Consider the following 20176-nt stretch of genomic DNA (forward strand, 5'->3'; position numbering starts at 1 on the left):
CCTAGTCTCTCACTTTCTTTCTGCTTCTAACTTGCCTAGATTGCCTCAGGACGCCATGGACCATCTTAACAGTGAGATCTCGGTGGAAGAAATTGCTCAGACTATACTCATGCAAAAAATTGGTAAATCCCCGAGCCCGGATGGGTTCACAGCTCTTTACTACAAAAATTTTTCCGATCTTCTCTCCCCCTACCTTCAGTCCCTGTTTAATAGGATTGTCCATGGCGACCCCTTTCCCCCTGAGATGTTGGAGGCTAGAATTGTGGTGATCCCTAAGGAAGGCAAGGACACCCTTAACTGCGCTAGCTACCGCCCTATATCTCTCTTGAACTTGGACTTGAAAATCTTCGCTAAGATCCTAGCCAACCGCCATAACCCGTACCTCCCTTTCCTTGTCCATTACGACCAGGTGGGGTTTATCCCGGGCCGTCAAGCGAGAGATAACACCAGACGTGCTATTGATCTTATACATATCTCGAACTCCAGGAGATCCCCCACTATCATGCTCTCCTTAGATGCTGAAAAGGCATTTGACCGGATCTCCTGGAGTTTCCTGAGAGCCGCCCTGGAGGCCTATGGCTTGTCTGGTGGCTTTCTCACTGGTGTCCTGGCACTATACTCCGCCCCCTCTGCCACAGTCTTAATCAATGGCGTCCCGTCTGCTCTGGTCAGCATTTCAAATGGTACACGTCAGGGATGCCCCCTCTCACCGCTAATATTTGCCCTCATTATTGAACCCCTCGCTTCTCAAATTAGAGCTCATCCAGATATACACGGTATACAAGTAGGCCGTTTCGATCCTAAAATCTCCCTCTTCGCTGACGACATTCTACTTTCTCTAACCCAAACCCTTATCTCACTCCCAAACTTATTTTCAGTCCTGCATTCTTACAGCCTTATATCAGGGTACAAGATCAACTATTCCAAGTCCGAGGCTATGCTGCTTCATGTCCCTCACCGAGAGGCTGAGTCCCTTCGCGCCAACTTTAATTTTAAATGGCAGCCCACAAAGATTAAATATTTGGGGATTTATTTGACCTCCCGCTATGACTCTCTCTTCCGGGAAAATTTTCCACCCCTCCTCACCAACACACTCGCTGACCTGACATCCTGGAACAGTCTTTTCATTTCGTTGCTGGGCAGGATCATAGCGGTTAAAATGACCATAGTCCCCAAATGGCTTTACCTTTTCCAGACCCTCCCGGTGGCAGTCCCGGCCTCCTTTCTTCGCACTATCCAACGAGCCCTCGTGCGTTTTATCTGGAACCACAGACCCCCCCCCCCCCCCCCCGCATCGCCACCAATACCCTGAAACGGCCAACCTCCGCTGGCGGTAGGGGTCTTCCTGATATCAAACTCTACTATCTAGCCTCTCACCTATCCCATATTGTCACCTCTTTATGCTCCTCCGGGATCTGTATCCTGGTTGGATATTGAGGCAGCCCTCGTTAGCCTCTCAGACCTGACCCCCTTATGGGGTCTGCCCTCTACCTCCCGACCCCCAACCTCCAAACTTCTCCCCACTATTACATTTAACCTTAAAATTTGGGACTCCCTCTCCCTGAAGATGGGTCTTACCACTACCCCCTCGCCCTTGACCCCTATCTGGCAGAAACCTATGTTTCCTCCTGGATTTTCAATTACGAGATTCCGTTCATGGATAACGCTGGGCTTCAAATTCCCAACTAATTTTGCCGATTGGGGTCAATGGCTGTCCCTACCTGACCTCCAACAGAAGACCCGTTCGTACCCACTTAATCCCTTCCAATTTCTACAAATCCGCCACTTCCTAGGTTCTCTGCCCTCCTCCGCCTTGCTTCGTGTCCTCACCCTCTTTGAAAGTTTATGCATTAACTCTCACCTCTCCAAAGGCTTAATCTCCCAACTCTACTCCCTTTTACTAGATTCTTCCCTTCCCTCCTCCCGGCCCCACGAGCTCGCATGGGAACGTGATCTTAAGCCTCCCCCAGAGAGTGAGGATTGGGAGGACATGAGACTGCGGATTGCTAAATGCTCTATTGCTACTGCTTTTAAGGAGATGGCCTACAAAATTTACTACCGTTGGTACTACACTCCTGACAAACTCTTTCCGTCTTCCTCCCCTAATTCCTGGAGGAACTGCGGGTCTAGAGGCACTATGCTGCACATATGGTGGACCTGCCCGTCCATCGCTTCCTTTTGGTACCTAGTCCACTCCCTCCTTAATTCGCTTTTGGATTCCCCCGTGCTGAAAGATCCCTGGATCTTTTTGCTGTATTACCCTCCTCCGATCTTAATAAATTCTCCCAAAAACTGGCCACACATATTCTAACGGCAGCGAAGTCGCTGATAGCTCTTAACTGGAAGAACCCCTCTCCGCCCTCTCTCCCGTCCCTTAAAACTAAAATTTGGCATATTGCGTCAATGGAAAAGATTACATATTATCTCCATGACCGGGGTCACATTTTTGAGCAGGTCTGGGCCGCCTGGCTCGCTGCTGAACGTAGATCGCCATTTCCCCCCTCTTGCTCCTAGTTCCTTCCGCAGACCCATGGGCATTGCCTACTGCTCCTCCTTCATGCCTCCCTCCTCTTCTTCTCTTTTCTCTCTCTCCCCTTCCTTCTCTTTCTTATCTTCTCTTGTCTCTCCCTTGACCTCCCTCTCCCTCTTTCTCCCGATCTTACTATTTCCAGGATATGTACTGTAAACAGATTATACTGTGGTATCCCCCCTGTCCCCCTTTCCCTTCTCCCCTTCCCCCCCCCCCCCGAATCTCATACTTGATTGTTATTGTTCTTTCTTTTTTGATTAATCTCGCTGTTTATTTTAAAGTCTGTGGTTTCTGCTGGACGTTGGATCTTATGGCCACCTGTCCCATGTGTTCATGTAATGTTTCCCTATTATGTTTGACCACGTACAAATAAAGAATTAAAAAAAAAAAAGGTGAGGGCATTAGATACGGCGATTCAGAGGTTACTTCAGACGGAAGTAATTATGCCAGTCCCGACTTCTCATTGAGGAACTGGTTTTTATTCAAATCTTTTTGTTGTACCTAAGCTGGATGGGTCTGTCAGGCCAATCCTCAATTTAAAGATCTTAAATCAATTCCTGAGGGTTTACAGATTCAAGATGGAGTCAATACAGTCAGTTATTGCGAGTCTAGAACATCAGGAATTCAGGGTGTCCATGGACACGTACCCCCATGTTCCAATTGGGCCCCCGCACCAAGCCTTTTTCCGGTTTGCAGTGGGCAAGATTCATTACCAGTTCAGAGCCCTTCCATTCTGCCTATCATCAGCCCCGAGAATCTTCACAAAGATCATGGCTACCATGGTGGCAAAATTGAGATTGTTAGGGGTAATGATAATTCCATATCTGCACAACCTTCTAATCAAGGTTCCCTCTCAGGACCAGTTGATCCGGGATGCTCAGATCACTCATCAATTTCTGATTCGACAAGTCTAGATTGTGAATTTAAAAAAAACTAAAAATAAATCCAATTTACAACCAACGCAGAGGATTAAATTCCTGGGTCTCATTTTAGATACAATACATCTGAACGTGTTTCTCTCAGAAGACAAGATTCGATCCTTCAGGGAAATAGTACGTCAGCTTCTGCAGAACCAAACGGCCTCTCTGCATCTCTGTGTAATGCTTCTGGAAAAGATGGTAGCATCCTCCGAAGCGATCCAATACGGCAGGCTTCATTCCAGACCCTTTCAGCTGAATCTTATTGCTCAGGGAGTAGGCATGCGTTGGCTTCTCCACCGAAGAACTCGCTTGTCGCCCCAAGCCAGGTCCTCATAAATATGGTGGTCGGTCCGCAGGACTCTATCGGCAGTAAAGGGGTTTGGAATCTGGAATTGGAAGATTCTGACAACAGATGCCAGTCTCAGAGGATGGGGGGCAGTACTGGAAACCATCAGTTTCAGGGAAGATGGTCACCACAGGAGAGCAGTCTTCCAATAAATGTTCTGGAATTAAGAGACATTTTCTCTAACGTCCTAGTGGATGCTGGGGACTCCGTCAGGACCATGGGGAATAGCGGCTCCGCAGGAGACAGGGCACAAAAAGTAAGCTTTTAGGATCACATGGTGTGTACTGGCTCCTCCCCCTATGACCCTCCTCCAAGCCTCAGTTAGGTTTTTGTGCCCGTCCGAGCAGGGTGCAATCTAGGTGGCTCTCTTAAAGAGTTGCTTAGAAAAAGTTTTTAGGTTCTTTATTTTCAGTGAGTCCTGCTGGCAACAGGCTCACTGCATCGAGGGACTTAGGGGAGAGAAGTGAACTCACCTGCGTGCAGGATGGATTGGCTTCTTAGGCTACTGGACACCATTAGCTCCAGAGGGAGTCGGAACACAGGTCTCGCCCTGGGGTTCGTCCCGGAGCCGCGCCGCCGACCCCCCTTGCAGATGCTGAAGATTGAAGAGGTCCGGAACCAGGCGGCAGAAGACTTTCAGTCTTCATCAGGTAGCGCACAGCACTGCAGCTGTGCGCCATTGTTGTCAGCACACTTCACACAGCGGTCACGGAGGGTGCAGGGCGCGGGGGGGGGCGCCCTGGGCAGCAATGTATAATACCTGTATGGCGAAAAATACATCACATATAGCCCTTGAGGCTATATGGATGTATTTAACCCCTGCCAGATATCACAGACTCCGGAGAAGAAGCCCGCCGAAAAGGGGGCGAGGCCTATTCTCCTCAGCACACAGCGCCATTTTCCCTCACAGAAATGCTGGTGGGAAGGCTCCCATGCTCTCCCCTGCACTGCACTACAGAAACAGGGTTAAAACAGAGAGGGGGGGCACTGATTTGGCGATATGAATATATATTAAAATGCTATAAGGGAGGAACACTTATATAAAGGTTGTCCCTGTATAATTATAGCGTTTTGGTGTGTGCTGGCAAACTCTCCCTCTGTCTCCCCAAAGGGCTAGTGGGTCCTGTCCTCTATCAGAGCATTCCCTATGTGTGTGCTGTATGTCGGTACGTGTGTGTCGACATGTATGAGGAAAATGTTGGTGAGGAGGCGGAGCAAATTGCCTGTAATGGTGATGTCACTCTCTAGGGAGTCGACACCGGAATGGATGGCTTAATTATGGAATTACGTGATAATGTCAACACGCTGCAAGCCGGTTGACGACATGAGACGGCCGGCGAACAAATTAGTACCTGTCCAGGCGTCTCAAACACCGTCAGGGGCTGTAAAACGCCCATTTACCTCAGTCGGTCGACACAGACCCAGACACGGACACTGATTTCAGTGTCGACGGTGAAGAAACAAACGTATTTTCCTTTAGGGCCACACGTTAAGGGCAATGAAGGAGGTGTTACATATTTCTGATACTACAAGTACCACAAAAAAGGGTATTATGTGGGATGTGAAAAAACTACCTGTAGTTTTTCCTGAATCAGATAAATTAAATGAAGTGTGTGAGATGCGTGGGTTTCCCCCGATAGAAAATTATTGGCGGTATACCCTTTCCCGCCAGAAGTTAGGGCGCGTTGGGAAACACCCCTTAGGGTGGATAAGGCGCTCACATGCTTATCAGAACAAGTGGCGGTACCATCTACAGATAGGGCCGTACTTAAGGAGCCAGCTGATAGGAGGCTGGAAAATATCCTAAAAAGTATACACACACATGCTGGTGTTATACTGCGACCAGCGATCGCCTCAGCCTGGATGTGCAGAGCTGAGGTGGCTTGGTCGGATTCCCTGACTAAAAATATTGATACCCTTGACAGGGACAGTATTTTATTGACTATAAGAGCATTTAAAGGATGCATTTCTATATATGCGAGATGCGCAGAGGGATATTTGCACTCTGGCATCAAGAGTAAATGCGATGTCCATATCTGCAAGAAGATGTTTATGGACACGACAGTGGTCAGGTGATGCAGATTCCAAACGGCACAAAGATGTATTGCCGTATAAAGGGGAGGAATTATTTGGGGTCGGTCCATGGGACCTGGTGGCCACGGCAACTGCTGGAAAATCCACCGTTTTTTACCCTAAGTCACATCTCTGCAGAAAAAGACACCGTCTTTTCAGCCTCCGTCCTTTCGTCCCTATAAGAGTCATATCTGCCCAGGGATAGAGGAAAGGGAAGAAGACTGCAGCAGGCAGCCCATTCCCAGGAACAGAAGCCCTCCACCGCTTCTACCAAGTTCTCAGCATGACGCTGGGACCGTACAGGACCCCTGGATCCTACAAGTAGTATCCAAGGGGTACAGATTGGAATGTCGAGACGTTTCCCCCTCGCAGGTTCCTGTAGTCTGCTGTACCAATGTCTCCCTCCGACAGGGAGGCAGTATTGAAAACAATTCACAAGCTGTATTCCCAGCAGGTGATAATAAAATTACCCCTCCTACAACAAGGAAAGGGGTATTATTCCACACTATATGGTGGTACTGAAGCCAGAAGGCTAGGTGAGACCTATTCTAAATCTGAAATATTTGAACACTTACAAAGGTTCAAATCCAGATGCAGTCACTCAGAGCAGTGATAGCGAACCGGGAAGAAGGGGACTATATGGTGTCCCGGGACATCAGGGATGCTTACCTCCATGTCCCAAAATTTGCCTTTCTCACCAAGGGTACCTCAGGTTCGTGGTACAGAACTGTCACTATCAGTTTCAGACGATGCCGTTGGATTGTCAAAGGCACCCCGGGTCCTTACCAAGGTAATGACCGAAATGAGGATTCGTCTTCAAAGAAAATGGACGACCTCCTGATAAGAACAAGGTCCAGAGAACAGTTGGAGGTCGGAGTAGCACTATCTCAAGTAGTTCTACGACAGCACGGGTGGATTCTAAATATTCCAAAACCGCAGTTGTTCCGACGACACGTCTGCTGGTCCTAGGGATGATTCTGGACACAGTCCAGAAAAAGGTGTTTCTCCCAGAGGAGAAAGCCAGGGAGTTATCCGAGCTAATCGGGATCCTCCTAAAACCAGGAAAAGTGTCAGTGCATCATTGCACAAGAGTCCTGGTAAAAATGGTGGCTTATTACGAAGCGATTCCATTCGGCAGATTTCACGCAAGAACTCTTCAGTGGGATCTGCTGGACAAATGGTCCGGATCGCATCTTCAGATGCATCAGCGGATAACCCTATATCCAAGGACAAGGGTGTCTCTCCTGTGGTGATTACAGAGTGCTCATCTTCTAGAGGGCCGCAGATTCGGCATTCAGGATTGGATGCTGGTGACCACGGAGGCCAGCCTGAGAGGCTGGGGAGCAGTCACACAGGGAAAAAATTTCCAGGGAGTGTGATCAAGTCTGGAGAATTCTCTCCACATAAATATACTGGAGCTAAGAGCAAATTTATAATGCTCTAAGCTTAGCAAGACCTCTGCTTCAAGGTCAGCCGGTATTGATCCAGTGGGATAACATCACGGCAGTCGCCCACGTAAACAGAAAGGGCGGCACAAGAAGCAGGAGGGCAGTGGCAAAACTGCAAGGATTTTTCGCTGGGCGGAAAATCATGTGATAGCACTGTAAGCAGTGTTCATTCCGGGAGTGGACGACTGGGAAGCAGACTTCCTCAGCAGGCACGACCTCCACCCGGGAGAGTGGGAACTTCATCGGGAAGTTTTCCGCATGATTGTGAACCGTTGGGAAAGACCAAAGGTGGACATGATGGCGTCCCGCCCGAACAAAAAACGGGACAGGTATTGCGCCAGGTCACGAGACCTTCAGGCGATAGCTGTGGACGTCCTGGTAACACCGTGGGTGTGACAGTCGGTGTATGTATTCCCTCCTCTGCTTCTCATAACCAAGGTATTGAGAATTATAAGACGTAGAGGAGTAAGAACTATACTCGTGGCTCCGGATTGGCCAAGAGGGACTTGGTACCCGGAACTTCAAGAGATGCTCACAGAGGACTAATGGCCTCGGGAGCTAAGAAGGGACTTGCTTCAGCAAGTACCATGTCTGTTCCAAGACTTACCGCGGCTGCGTTTGACGGCATGGCGGTTGAACGCCGGATCCTAAGGGAAAAGGCATTTCGGAAGAGGTCATACCTACCCTGGTCAAAGCCAGGAAGGAGGTGACCGCACAACGTTATCACCACATGTGGTGAAAATATGTTGCGTGGGTGAGGCCAGGAAGGCCCCACGAAGAAATTTCAACTAGGTCGATTTCTGCACTTCCTGCAAACAGGAGTGTCTATGAGCCTCAAATTGGGGTCCATTAAGGTTCAAGTTTCGGCCCTGTAGATTTTCTTCCAGAAAGAATTGGCTTCGGTTCCTGAAGTCCAGAAGTTTGTCAAGGGAGTATTGCATATACAGCCCCTTTTGTGCCTCCAGTGGCACCGTGGGATCTCAACGTAGTGTTGGGATTCCTCAAATCATATTGGTTTGAACCGCTCAAATCTGTGGATTTGAAATATCTCACATGGAAAGTGACCATGCTGTTGGCCCTGGCCTCGGCCAGGCGATTGTCAGAATTGGCGGCTTTGTCTTACAAAAGCCCATATTTAATTTTCCATTCGGACAGGGCAGAACTGCGGACTTGTCCCCAGTTTCTTCCTAAGGTGGTGTCAGCGTTTCACCTGAAACAACCTATTGTGGTGCCTGCGGCTACTAGGGACTTGGAGGACTCCAAGTTGCTAGACGTTGTCAGGGCCCTGAAAATATATATATATATATATATATATATATATATATATATATATATATAATTCCAGGACGGCTGGAGTCAGAAAGTCTGACTTGCTGTTTATATTGTATGCACCCAAAAAGCTGGGTGCTCCTGCTTCTAAGCAGACTATTGCTCATTGGATTTGTAGTACAATTCAGCTTGCACATTCTGTGGCAGGCCTGCCACAGCCAAAATCTGTAAATGCCCATTCCACAAGGAAGGTGGGCTCATCTTGGGCGGCTGCCCGAGGGGTCTCGGCTTTACAACTTTGCCGAGCAGCTACGTGGTCAGGGGGGAACACGTTTGTAAAATTCTACAAATTTGATACCCTGGCTGAGGAGGACCTGGAGTTTCTCTCATTCGGTGCTGCAGAGTCATCCGCACTCTCCCGCCCGTTTGGGAGCTTTGGTATAATCCCCATGGTCCTGACGGAGTCCCCAGCATCCACTAGGACGTTAGAGAAAATAAGATTTTACTTACCGATAAATCTATTTCTCGTAGTCCGTAGTGGATGCTGGGCGCCCATCCCAAGTGCGGATTGTCTGCATTACTTGTACATAATTATTGTTACAAAAATCGGGTTGTTATTGTTGTGGGCCATCTTTTCAGAGGCTCCTTCGTTGTTATCATACTGTTAACTGGGTTCAAATCACAGGTTGTACGGTGTGATTGGTGTGGCTGGTATGAGTCTTACCCGGGATTCAAGATCCTTCCTTATTGTGTACGCTCGTCCGGGCACAGTACCTAACTGAGGCTTGGAGGAGGGTCATAGGGGGAGGAGCCAGTACACACCATGTGATCCTAAAAGCTTACTTTTTGTGCCCTGTCTCCTGCGGAGCCGCTATTCCCCATGGTCCTGACGGAGTCCCCAGCATCCACTACGGACTACGAGAAATAGATTTATCGGTAAGTAAAATCTTATTTTCAGTGCACTTCCTCTAGGGAAGACCTAGCGATGGCTCAGCACGTAAGAGTACAGTCGGACAATGTGACGGCAACCGCTTACACAAACCGTCAGGAAGGAACAAGAAGCTGCATGGCTTTAAAACAGGCCACAAGGATTCTGTCTTGAACAGAAAAGCACTACATAATACTATCGGCAGTCCTCATTCCAGAAGTGGACATTTTGGAGGCAGACTACCTCAGTCATCAAGAGATGCATCCAGATGAGTGGTGTCTACACCCCAAGGTATTCGAGGCAGTAGTACGTCAGTGGGCTCTACCGCAGATAGATCTAATGGCCCCTCGGAACAACCAGCACCTGCCAAGATATGTGGCCAAGATGCGGGATCCAGCAGCGGAGGCGGTGAACGCGCTGGCGATCTCCTGGACATATACAAACTAGTGTACATCTTCCCGCCGTTTCCCCTGTTACCAAGAGTGTTGAAAGAGGTGTAACAGGAAGGAACGTCGGTGATTTTTATTAGCACCAGACTGGCCTCGCAGAAGTTGGTACATGGACCTGAGGGGACTTCTGGCGGAAGATCCTTGGAAACTGCCACAGAGGGAGGACCTGTTGTCACAGGGTCCATTCCTTCACTCAGATCTGAAACATCTATGTTTGACGGTGTGGTTTTTGAGACCAGGATACTGAGAAACAAGGGTTTTCCAAATTTGGCTATTCCTACCATGTTAGCTGCAAGGAAGCCAGTTACTGCAGCACACTATTATAGAATCTGGAAGAAGTAAATGGACTGGTGCCAGTTTAGGGGTTGGAAACCCAGATAATTCAGCCTTTCTAGGCTTTTGCGGTTTCTCTAAAATGGTTTGGATGGTGGTTTGAGATTGAGATCCTTAAAGGTCCAGGTCTTAGCCCTCACGATCCTGTTTCAACAACGTCTGGTGTCCTTGCAGGAGATCCAGACAGTTTTACAAGGCGTCTTGAGAATACAACCACCTTTACGTCCTCCCACGGGCCTGTGGAATCTAAATTTGATGTTAGAATGTTTGAGATCTGCATTTTTTGAGAGTTTGGAAAAATCAGATCTGAAATACTTGAGCTGGAAGGTAGTCCTGTTCCTAGCTTTAGCAAGGAGGGTCTCCGCGTTAGGGGATCTGTCATGTAGAAGTCCTTTCCTAGTTTTTCATGAAGATAGAGGGGAGCTTCATACAAAGGCGGAGTTTGTTACCTAAGGTGGTTTCCGGTTTCCACATAAACAAACCAATTGTGGTCCCCTCCTTCCAGGAATTGACAGACGGGGACGTAACCTTGGATGTGGTCAGAGCCTTAAGGGTGTACGTACAGGCCACACATTCCTTTAGGAAGTCAGACGCTTTGTTTGTTTTGTAGTATGGTCCCAGGAAGAGCTGGCCGGCTTCGAAACAAACTTTGGCCAGATGGAAACGACTAACCATAAAGCAGGCATATCTCTCTAGTGGTAAGAAAGTTCCATGTTAAAGTAGGGGCTCATACTACTAGATCAGTGGGTGCTTCATGGGCTGTGGCTAGAGGTACCTCCACTACCCAAATGTGCAGAGCTGCAACGTGGTCATCTACACACACGTTCACTCGATGGTACAAGTTTGATACGTTTGCATCTAGAGATGCAAGTTTTGGACTTCAGTTTCCAGACAGCACTCCCGCCCGTGGGAGTATCTTTGGGACGTCCCCAGCTGTTTAAGATATCTCCAGTGTCCCCTAGTGGATGAAAGAGAAAAGAGGATTTTGGTACTTACCGATAAATCCATTTCTCTGAATCCACTCGGGGACACTGGACACCCGCCTCGGTGCTGTCAGCCTGCATGGGGTTCACTACGGCTGGCCGGCGGTCGGGCTCCCGGCGACCAGCATCCCGGCGCCGGCTTACCGACAGCTTGGCGAGCGCAAATGAGCCCCTTGCGGGCTCGCTGCGCTCGCCACGCTACGCGCGCCACACTATTTTATTCTCCCTCTATGGGGGTCGTGGACCCCCACGAGGGAAAATAAGTGTCGGTATGCCGGCTGTCGGGCTCCCGGCGCCGGTATACTGAGCGCCGGGAGCCCGACCGCCGGCAAACAGAAGACCACCCGCCTGCATGTCCTTGTTAAATTTAGTTCAAACAGTTTGTTTATTAGATTAATTGTTCTTGGTTACTGTTCGACGTGTTGGTACGGTTGGTTCCTTCCCATATGATCTTGATTTTTCATGTTCCCTCTTCTCTGCGTCAAACTGGAGCGATTAGGGGGCGTGAAGGGGGAGGAGCCAGCTGTGCATAATTTTTTTGTTATTATATTGTGCTACCTCCGGTCTGCATCCCTTCACACCCCAGCTGTTTTAAGATATCTCCAGTGTCCCCGAGTGGATTCAGAGAAATGGATTTATCGGTAAGTACCAAAATAATCCTCTTTTCTATATACCATCTAAATATACAGGCACAAATACAAAGTCAGGTGCCTTTTCTGCTGGTGTACAACTCCTCAAATTCCATGGCCACTGAAATGCTTATTTGTTGTGATCAGGACTGCTGAAACATACCATGGCAAGAGCTGACGGGAGTGACGGCACTGTCCAGTTGGAGATGCAGTGTGACATCCTCTTCATTTTGTCCTCAGTATGCGAGAGTGACCTCCACAAAAAGGTTTGCATTGTCTTTTGTACCAAATGTGATATCCAAGGTCACACTGCCTTTATAATGGGGGTAATTCCAAGTTGATCGCAGCAGGATTTTTGTTAGCAATTGGTCAAAACCATGTGCACTGCAGGGGAGGCAGATATTACATGTGCAGAGAGAGTTAGAGTTGGGTGGGGTGTGTTCAATCTGCAATCTAATTTGCAGTGTAAAAATAAAGCAGCCAGTAATTACCCTGCACAGAAATAAAATAACCCACCCAAATCTAACTCTTTCTGCACATGTTATATCTGCCTCCCCTGCAGTGCACATGGTTTTGGCCAATTGCTATAAAAAATCCTGCTGTGATCAACTTGGAATTACCCCCAATATGTAGTATCTGGTGTTTATGGCTTATTTTACTATTAAATAATATGCATAAGTTGGTATGTTGTGTATTCACTAATGTAATAGTTATTTTAGCAAGGGTTAAACTTTGTGCACTCAGGACCCACAGGATAGAGCATCTATATGTTCCTGGCATGGCTGCAAATAGGCATAATAACATACAAATGTAGCTACTGTATGCTCATCTTACTGTGATGCGGCATGTTGTATCACAACTATTCGCAGCCAGCAGTCACTTCATTCCAATCCCGTGCCCGAAGCATTAACCACCCTAACTGTTAGCTCAGGCCAGGGTTTGCTGGGAAAGTGAGTACCCCTCCCAATAAAGGGGTTCCCAACCTCCTCCAGAGAACCCAAGGCCTGTGCTGAAGTCTGGGGCTATCCCCGGCACCCCTGGTGTGTGGGTGCCGAGTTGACAGCATTTGAGTTTTTAAATAATATTGTTTTTTTGCAGTAGGACTCCACCGCATGCCAGTACTTGGAGAACCACAAGTACGAGCATGTGGGGCATTGAAGGGCTCGTTGGTACCTATAGTATCCGGGTAGGTATTTTTAAATATTCATTTCTTATATATCAATTTATTATCTATAAATAGCAAAAACATTTTATATTTTTTAATATTTTGTTTATCCATGACAGAAATTGGTTTGTACTTTTAATGCTTTAAATGTACTATAAATGTATATAAAATAAATGTTATTTGAATCTAAATGGATATCCTCCATTATTGAATTAATTCTGTATTTAATGGTTTTAAGGTGGTTCAAAGGTGTTACCCAATGGTTTAATAAAATAAAATATTTCTATCGTACCCTCTTCCAGTGACGGAGAATCCATCATCCTTGATAGGGTGTAAGTCTGGATACTGTGCTGGCTGTTCCATGACTTGAAGCCCACCAACTTGTTGTTTTCCTTGTAGTTCTGTCAGGATGTAGTTATGTGACCGGCGGTCACATTACGACAGCTAAATCCTGCACCCCTTTAAATCCCGACTAGCAGGGGCTTGTCCCACTCGTGGGTGTCCACGACACCCATAGAGCCTGCAAGGGGCTTGTTGCGCTCGCCCCCCTTCCTGCATTCCACTACCAGGATCCTGCGGTCAGTATGCTGACTGCCGGGATCCCCAGCGCCGGTCACGCATACCCAACCCGTTCTGTCATAGTGTGGTACTATGTTCTGGGTCATTATCTTGCTTTAGGATGAACCCTTGACCAACTAGGTATAGACCAGATGGTATTGCATGGTGCCGCAAAATACTGTGGTAGCCCTTTTGGTTCAGAAGTCAGTCACTCTGTGCAAAACTCCGCCTCAGGATCCATCAAAAGAGCCTCGGACTGTCACACATCCTCCTGAGCACCAAACAATCACACTTCCTCTTGAGCACCAGACAATCACACTTTTTCTTCATACTTCATCCTAAGCTTCATACGATAACGCTTCCTCCTGAGCCCCGGACCATCTTTCTTCCTCTTGAGCCCCAGACCATCACACTTCCTCCTGAGCCCCAGACTATCACACTTCCTCCTGAGCCCCAGACCATCACGCTTCCTCCTGAGCCCCAGACCATCACGCTTCCTCCTGAGCTCCAGACCATCAAACTTCCTGCTAAGCCCCAGACCATCACACTTTCTTCTGTGCCCCAGGCCATCACACTTTCTCCTGAGCCCTAGGCCATCACACTTCCTCCTGAGTCCCAGACAGTCACACTTCCTTCTGAACCCCAGGCCATCACACTTCCTTCTGACTCCCAGGCCATCACACTTCCTCCTGAGTCCCAGGCTATCACACTTCCTCCTGGGCTCCAGACCTTTACACTTCCTTCTGCGAGATGCAGATGTGGATGCAATTTCAGTGAGTCTGACTGTATATTTGAAGTGGCAGTGATTTAAAAGACAAAACCCAAGTTTTGTTTGTATTGTAACTGATTTCCACTTTAAAAATAGGTGCAGACTCACTGGAATTCCACCAGTGCTTGTAACTCACAGGCTATTACATAAGCCCCTAAAACTTGCAAGTTCTTCTATATGTTTATTGTTAGTAATGCTTTTTTGTTGATGTTTTGTGCGTCATCTTCAAATATCTTGTTATTGTTTAGGAATTGTTTGGAACAGAAGGGGTGGATGTGCTATTACAGCTCCTCAAGATGGACCCCTCTATGCTTCACAGTGGGTTAGGTCACAACAAACTTCTTTTCTGCACACTCGACTGCATTTGGTAAGTATTAATAAAAAAAAAAGGCCTTTGAAAGCTTCAATAATGAGAATTTGTAATGATTATTGCGTAATAAGGGTCGTTATTACAATAAAATAATAATGAGGTCATGATCCCTTCCAATAATTTATGAGTTGTAGATAACATTTGAAACTACTGTTGTATATAGATGAAGTGAACAAGGGGCTCATGTATGCTGGGGAGGCAGTCATTTGACCGCCTGTCGGGATCCCGGCGGTGAGAATACCGACGCCGGATTCCCGACACCAGCTGAAATACCGGCGGTCGGAGTCCTGACCACCTGCTAGTTATCCCTCTTGGGTGGTAGTCCACGCCACCACCCAGAGGGGAATAGAAACCTGTGCGTAGGTCGCCACCGGGCCTCGAAGCGTGGTGAGCCCGCGAGTGGACACGCTGTGCTCGCCGCCAGGATTCTGGCTGTCGGGCTCCCGGCGTCTGTCTCCTTACCGCCGGGACCCCGACCGCCTGGATCTCGCACTGATCCCGTATGTTGCTATAGGCTCCAGAGGCCCATTTTTGTCACCTAGCTTTTTAAACAGAAATGCTTGAGTGTCACAGATGGCCAACCAGCCATGGTTTATGGCCCATCCTTCATTGCTTAAAGATTGCTTAATGTCTGGGGCTTGAAGGGAATATTTGGGGTTACTCCAAGGGCATTGTAGATTTATATAAGAACCATAATCCATCAGAGCTCTACCTTAATCCAGTCTATATAAAATTGTTACCAGTAGTACCAGCCATATGACGTGTTATTGATAGATAAGAAGCTATGGGTATAATATATTTTCTAAGGACTCCTATTATTCATGTTTCCTATGTATATGTATAGAGAATAATACTCTGTTTATTGGACCTTTTTATCATATCTCTAATATGTTTTAGAAGAGTTAAAATAAGTGTATAACTCATTATTAGCAGTATTTATGAAGATAAAGAAAATGTAGAAAGTGCTGAATGATTTGAGAAATTGTCAGTTCTTGGTCTTTCTACTAATACTAATTAATACTTTCTAGGATTCCCCAGGTAACAGTTTACATGAGTTATGACCACTTCTATTTATTCCTGTTTTACTGATTGCATTTACTGCCTGTTTGTCTGTGTTGGCTGCGGATAAGCTGTCTCCAGCACACAGCTGAGGCAGTTTTCTTGTGGCAGAAAGTGCAGTCTGTCCATTCACGGGGTTACAAGTTCCTTGTGCCTCAGAGATGTGATTAATCTCTCTCTGGGTCTTGTTAGGTGTTCAGAATGAATTACCAACTGTCGGGATGCCGGCCGTCAGTGTGCCGGCAGCAGAGCGAGCGCAAAGAGTCCCCTTGCGGGCTTGGTGGCTTGCTGTACTCTCCACAGGTTCTATTCCCAGTCTATGGGTGTCATGGACACCAGCGAGTGGGAATAGCCCCTGTGAGCTGGGATTCCGGCTGTCGGTATTGTCAGCAGTCGGGATTCCAGCGTCGATATCCTGACCGCCGGGATCCCGACTGCCAGCAAAGTAACTGCATCCCCTTGTTAGAAGAGAAATGCTTTTTATGACTCTTTTGTGTCTTTTTAATTATATTTTTATTTTATTTCTTTTAAGGTCTTGTATTGTAGGATGTTTTCCCTTAGAAGACTATTTCCTTGAACAGAAGGGCATGTTTATCATTTTGGATTTATTAGCAGTAAGTATATTAGTATATTAGAAGGTTTATTTGTAGCCCTTTTACATTACTCAAAGCGACTCTAGGGGGTAGATTTACTAAAGATTCTAAAACAGACAAGTGGAGATGTTGCCCATAGTAACCATTTAGATTTCGTTTATCATTTTCTAGGATGCAATAGAAAAATGTTAGCTATAATCTGATTGGTTGCTATGGGCAATGAAAATTTAGTTTTGGGTGGAACCTCCAATGCAAAACACAGTCTCTAATATTCAGTTACCTGAAGTCCAGCGGTCAGGCTGTCCGGCCAGTTCCTTGGCATCCTGCTCACCTTCCATTGCTATGCTTGCTGGCAGAAAGTGCGGCAGACACCATTACAGTCTTATCTGTTCTTGCTGACCTTGTTGTTTACCATACATCGCGGGCCAGCCATAGGCGTGCGCAGGACATTTTATGAGGAGGTGCACCGTCGGAGGGGCGTGTTTATCACCACCTACTGGGCGTGTGTAGTCCCGCCTATTGGGAGTGTCTAGCACCGCCTATTGGCACTCAAAGCAATATAAATCACATAACACAAGGGGCGTGGCCACTGCAAATGGGGGCGTGTCAATGTGACACGATACCTGTTTCTCATCACTCTGGGAGTATTCCTTTCCATTCCATATGCACCTTACCTATATGGTGGTTTCTCACAACGTGGACCCTCAGAAGAAATGTCCTCCCTGGGCAGACGGCGTCTTCAGTAGGTAATCACTATTCATGAAGGAAATAACATAGTCCAGAAGATGACTGTGTAGGAATATAACCAAGATCATCATCATGCAACAGAGGTTCAAGCAGACTCGTGTCACCTCCTGCCCTCTGTGTCTCTCAGCTACACCATCATCTCCTCCCTGTGTATCTCAGCCACACCCTCATCTCCCGCCTGCGTCTCTCTGCCACACCATCTCCTCCCCTACCTGATTCGTCTCTCAGCCACACCATTGTCCCCTCCCTGTGTCGTCTCTCATCCACACCATCATCTTCTGCCTGTGTCTCCCTGCCACGCATCTCTCACATTCCATCTTACGTTGTGTCTTTCAATCTCCCCCCTTCACTCTGTGTCTCTCAGCCTCCCACCCTTCAGTCTGTGTCTTTCAGCCTCACACCCTTCACTCTGTCTCTCAGCCTGTCCACCTTTGTTCTGTGTCTCTCAGCCTCCAACCATTCACTCCGTGTCTCTCAGCCTCCACCTCCCTTCATTCTGTGTCTAGTACCACTTACAGACAGTGCCCACAGTAGTAGTCCTCCTTACACTGTGCCCACAGCAGTAGTGCCCCTTACACAATGCCCATAGTAGTAGTGCCTCTTACACAATGCCCACTGCAGATGTGCCCCTTACACAGTTCCCATAGTTTTAGTGCCCCTTACACAATGCCCACTGCAGTTTTCCCCCTTACACAATGGTCACAGTAGTTGTGCCCCTTACACAATGCCCACAGTGGTTGTGCCCCTTACACAATGCCCACAGTGGTTGTGCCCCTTACACAATGCTCACAGTAGTTGTTCCCCTTACACAATGCTCACAGTAGTTGTGCCCCTTACACAGTGCCCATAGTAGTAGTGCCCCTTACAGAGTGCCCATAGTAGTAGTGCCCCTTACACAGTGCCCATAGTAGTAGTGCCCCTTACGCAGTGCCCATAGTAGTAGTGCCCCTTACACAATGCCCACACAGTAGTTGTGCCCCTTACACAAAACCTACTGCAGTTGTGCCCCTTACACAATGCTCACACAGTAGTCGTGCCCCTTACACAATGCCCACACAGTAGTTGTGCCTCTAACACAATGCCCACACAGTAGTCGTGCCCCTTACATAATGCCCACACAGTAGTCGCGCCCCTCACATAATGCCCACATAGAAGTCGTGCCCCTCACATAATGCCCACACAGTAGTCATGCCGCTCACATAATGCCTACACAGTAGTCGTGCCCCTCTCAATGCACACAAAGTAGACGTGCATTTTCGTAATGCACACACAATAATCGTGCCCCTTATGTTATACAAATAGTAGGAGTTCCCCTTACATAATGCCCAAAGTTGTGCACCTGGTCCTTACACAATTTATCATCCGGGTCCAGGTCGTCGTCCTCTCCACCTAAGAAGAATGCTGTGGCCGGCGTTGCCTTGGAACACGAGGAGAGAGAGCACGGTCCTATGGCCTGGAGGCGGCACGGCATCACGTCATCAAGAGGTGGAGCCTGAAGAAGGTTTCTCCGTCTGTTCACCCATGCAGTGCGGCGCCGGCCAGTAAAGTAATGGTTGTGAACAGTCCTGACTGGGTGGTGGGCTGTAGGCTGCAGGGACAAGAATGACAGTGATCACTGCACACTGCTTGATGGAGTGCCAGACATTAGGGGGTGCCTGTGCGCACCAGGCACCCCCCATTGGTAGTAGGTAGTTGGTAGACCAGGCATGTTGTCTACCAACTACCTACTACCAGCAGGTGCAAGACCTGTGCTAGTCTCCTACAACTTCATTTTAGTGCAATTCCAGGGCATTATATTTTATCACCCAAGGCTGTGGTTCTCAAACTGCATGCCATGGCACCCTGGGGTGCAGCGGGACACTTGTAGGGGAGCCTTGGATTGCTGGTCCAGGACCAATTCAACAGGCAAAACCAGTGCTGGTGCCTCGCCACATAACTGAACCTAAGGATGACATACTGTATATACACAATGTACTTAATTCAATATTTCTTTCAAAATTTCTCAATAAGAAACTTTTGCCCTAGGGATATCGTAAAAATAATTCTGATACTCTAGGGCGCCGTGATTCAAAAACGTTTGAGATCTACTGACTCAAGGCAATAATTCAAACTGCTCCTATCTTTGTCAGTTTATATACACACTGCATAATAAGATAAAGCCATAATCAGATTTGCATAAAGCTCTGAGACCAATGTTTATCTTCCTGTGGTGTCTGCTGCCATATAATAAGATTATGGTACGAGGCAGTTGGGAATTCTCACCTGCTTGTGGTGGTCAAGTGACAATCTAATAATGAAGAATTAGGCCTCCTGCTGCTTCGCTTAAGCAGAACAATGTGTATCCTGTGCCCCCAAAACTTGTTGCGCCCAAATCAAGGGCCTCTAGCATACAAGTCATTGTAAATCCATGATATGCTGTACTCGAATGACAGAGCTTTGCAGGCGGAATGTCTCATATAATGTATGTTTTTAATCTTTAAAGTGTTTACAGTATGACAGACAGTGCCCTTTTCACAGTCGATTTCCTTCCTCCCCAGCTTAATCTGAAGAGTCTGACCAACCTGGTGCTCGGAATACTGGTGGAATTCTGTGATAATCCGAAAACCATTTCACACATTACAACTTGGCGGGGGAAAAATAATGAGTCGGCCCCAAAACTGCTTGTCCTGCTGTGGAAGCAAGAAGAGGAGGAGCTGGGCGTGAAAAGAGACCACTATGGGCGTATTATTGGTAAGTACAGTGTGCTGGATAAAGAGTGATGTTAGGATAGTAGTGGATTACAAGCAGACTGTTCAGACATGCGTTCTCTTATAGTACAGCGGTTACCGTGAAATAACATTTTTCAAATTCAGCATTCATTAGACACTAAGGGCCTGCTTCTGAGTCACAGAATCTTGTATGTGACGCATAATTTCTCGTTAACAGCCAAAGGCTGCCTACATATCTTCGTGAACGGACGCTCGTGCAAGAGAACTGTTTTGTGGGTGTGCGTATGCTTTGTGGACAC

At 47.5% G+C, this 20176-nt stretch overlaps 1 protein-coding gene across 4 annotated transcripts in view; it reads left to right on the forward strand.

Annotated features, from left to right (window-relative positions):
• The window catches only part of CFAP69 (cilia and flagella associated protein 69), a 225618-nt gene that overhangs the window by 157870 nt on the left and 47572 nt on the right, over positions 1–20176 (forward strand). For all 4 annotated transcript variants that reach the window (XM_063921509.1, XM_063921510.1, XM_063921508.1 and 1 more), the window contains 4 exons: positions 12056–12174; positions 14649–14767; positions 16362–16443; positions 19707–19899. In XM_063921509.1, the coding sequence (XP_063777579.1) occupies positions 12056–12174; positions 14649–14767; positions 16362–16443; positions 19707–19899 (513 nt within the window). The remainder of the gene's footprint in view (positions 1–12055; positions 12175–14648; positions 14768–16361; positions 16444–19706; positions 19900–20176) is intronic.

This window comes from Pseudophryne corroboree, chromosome 5 (assembly GCF_028390025.1).
Source record: "Pseudophryne corroboree isolate aPseCor3 chromosome 5, aPseCor3.hap2, whole genome shotgun sequence".
Classification (NCBI taxonomy): domain Eukaryota; kingdom Metazoa; phylum Chordata; class Amphibia; order Anura; family Myobatrachidae; genus Pseudophryne; species Pseudophryne corroboree.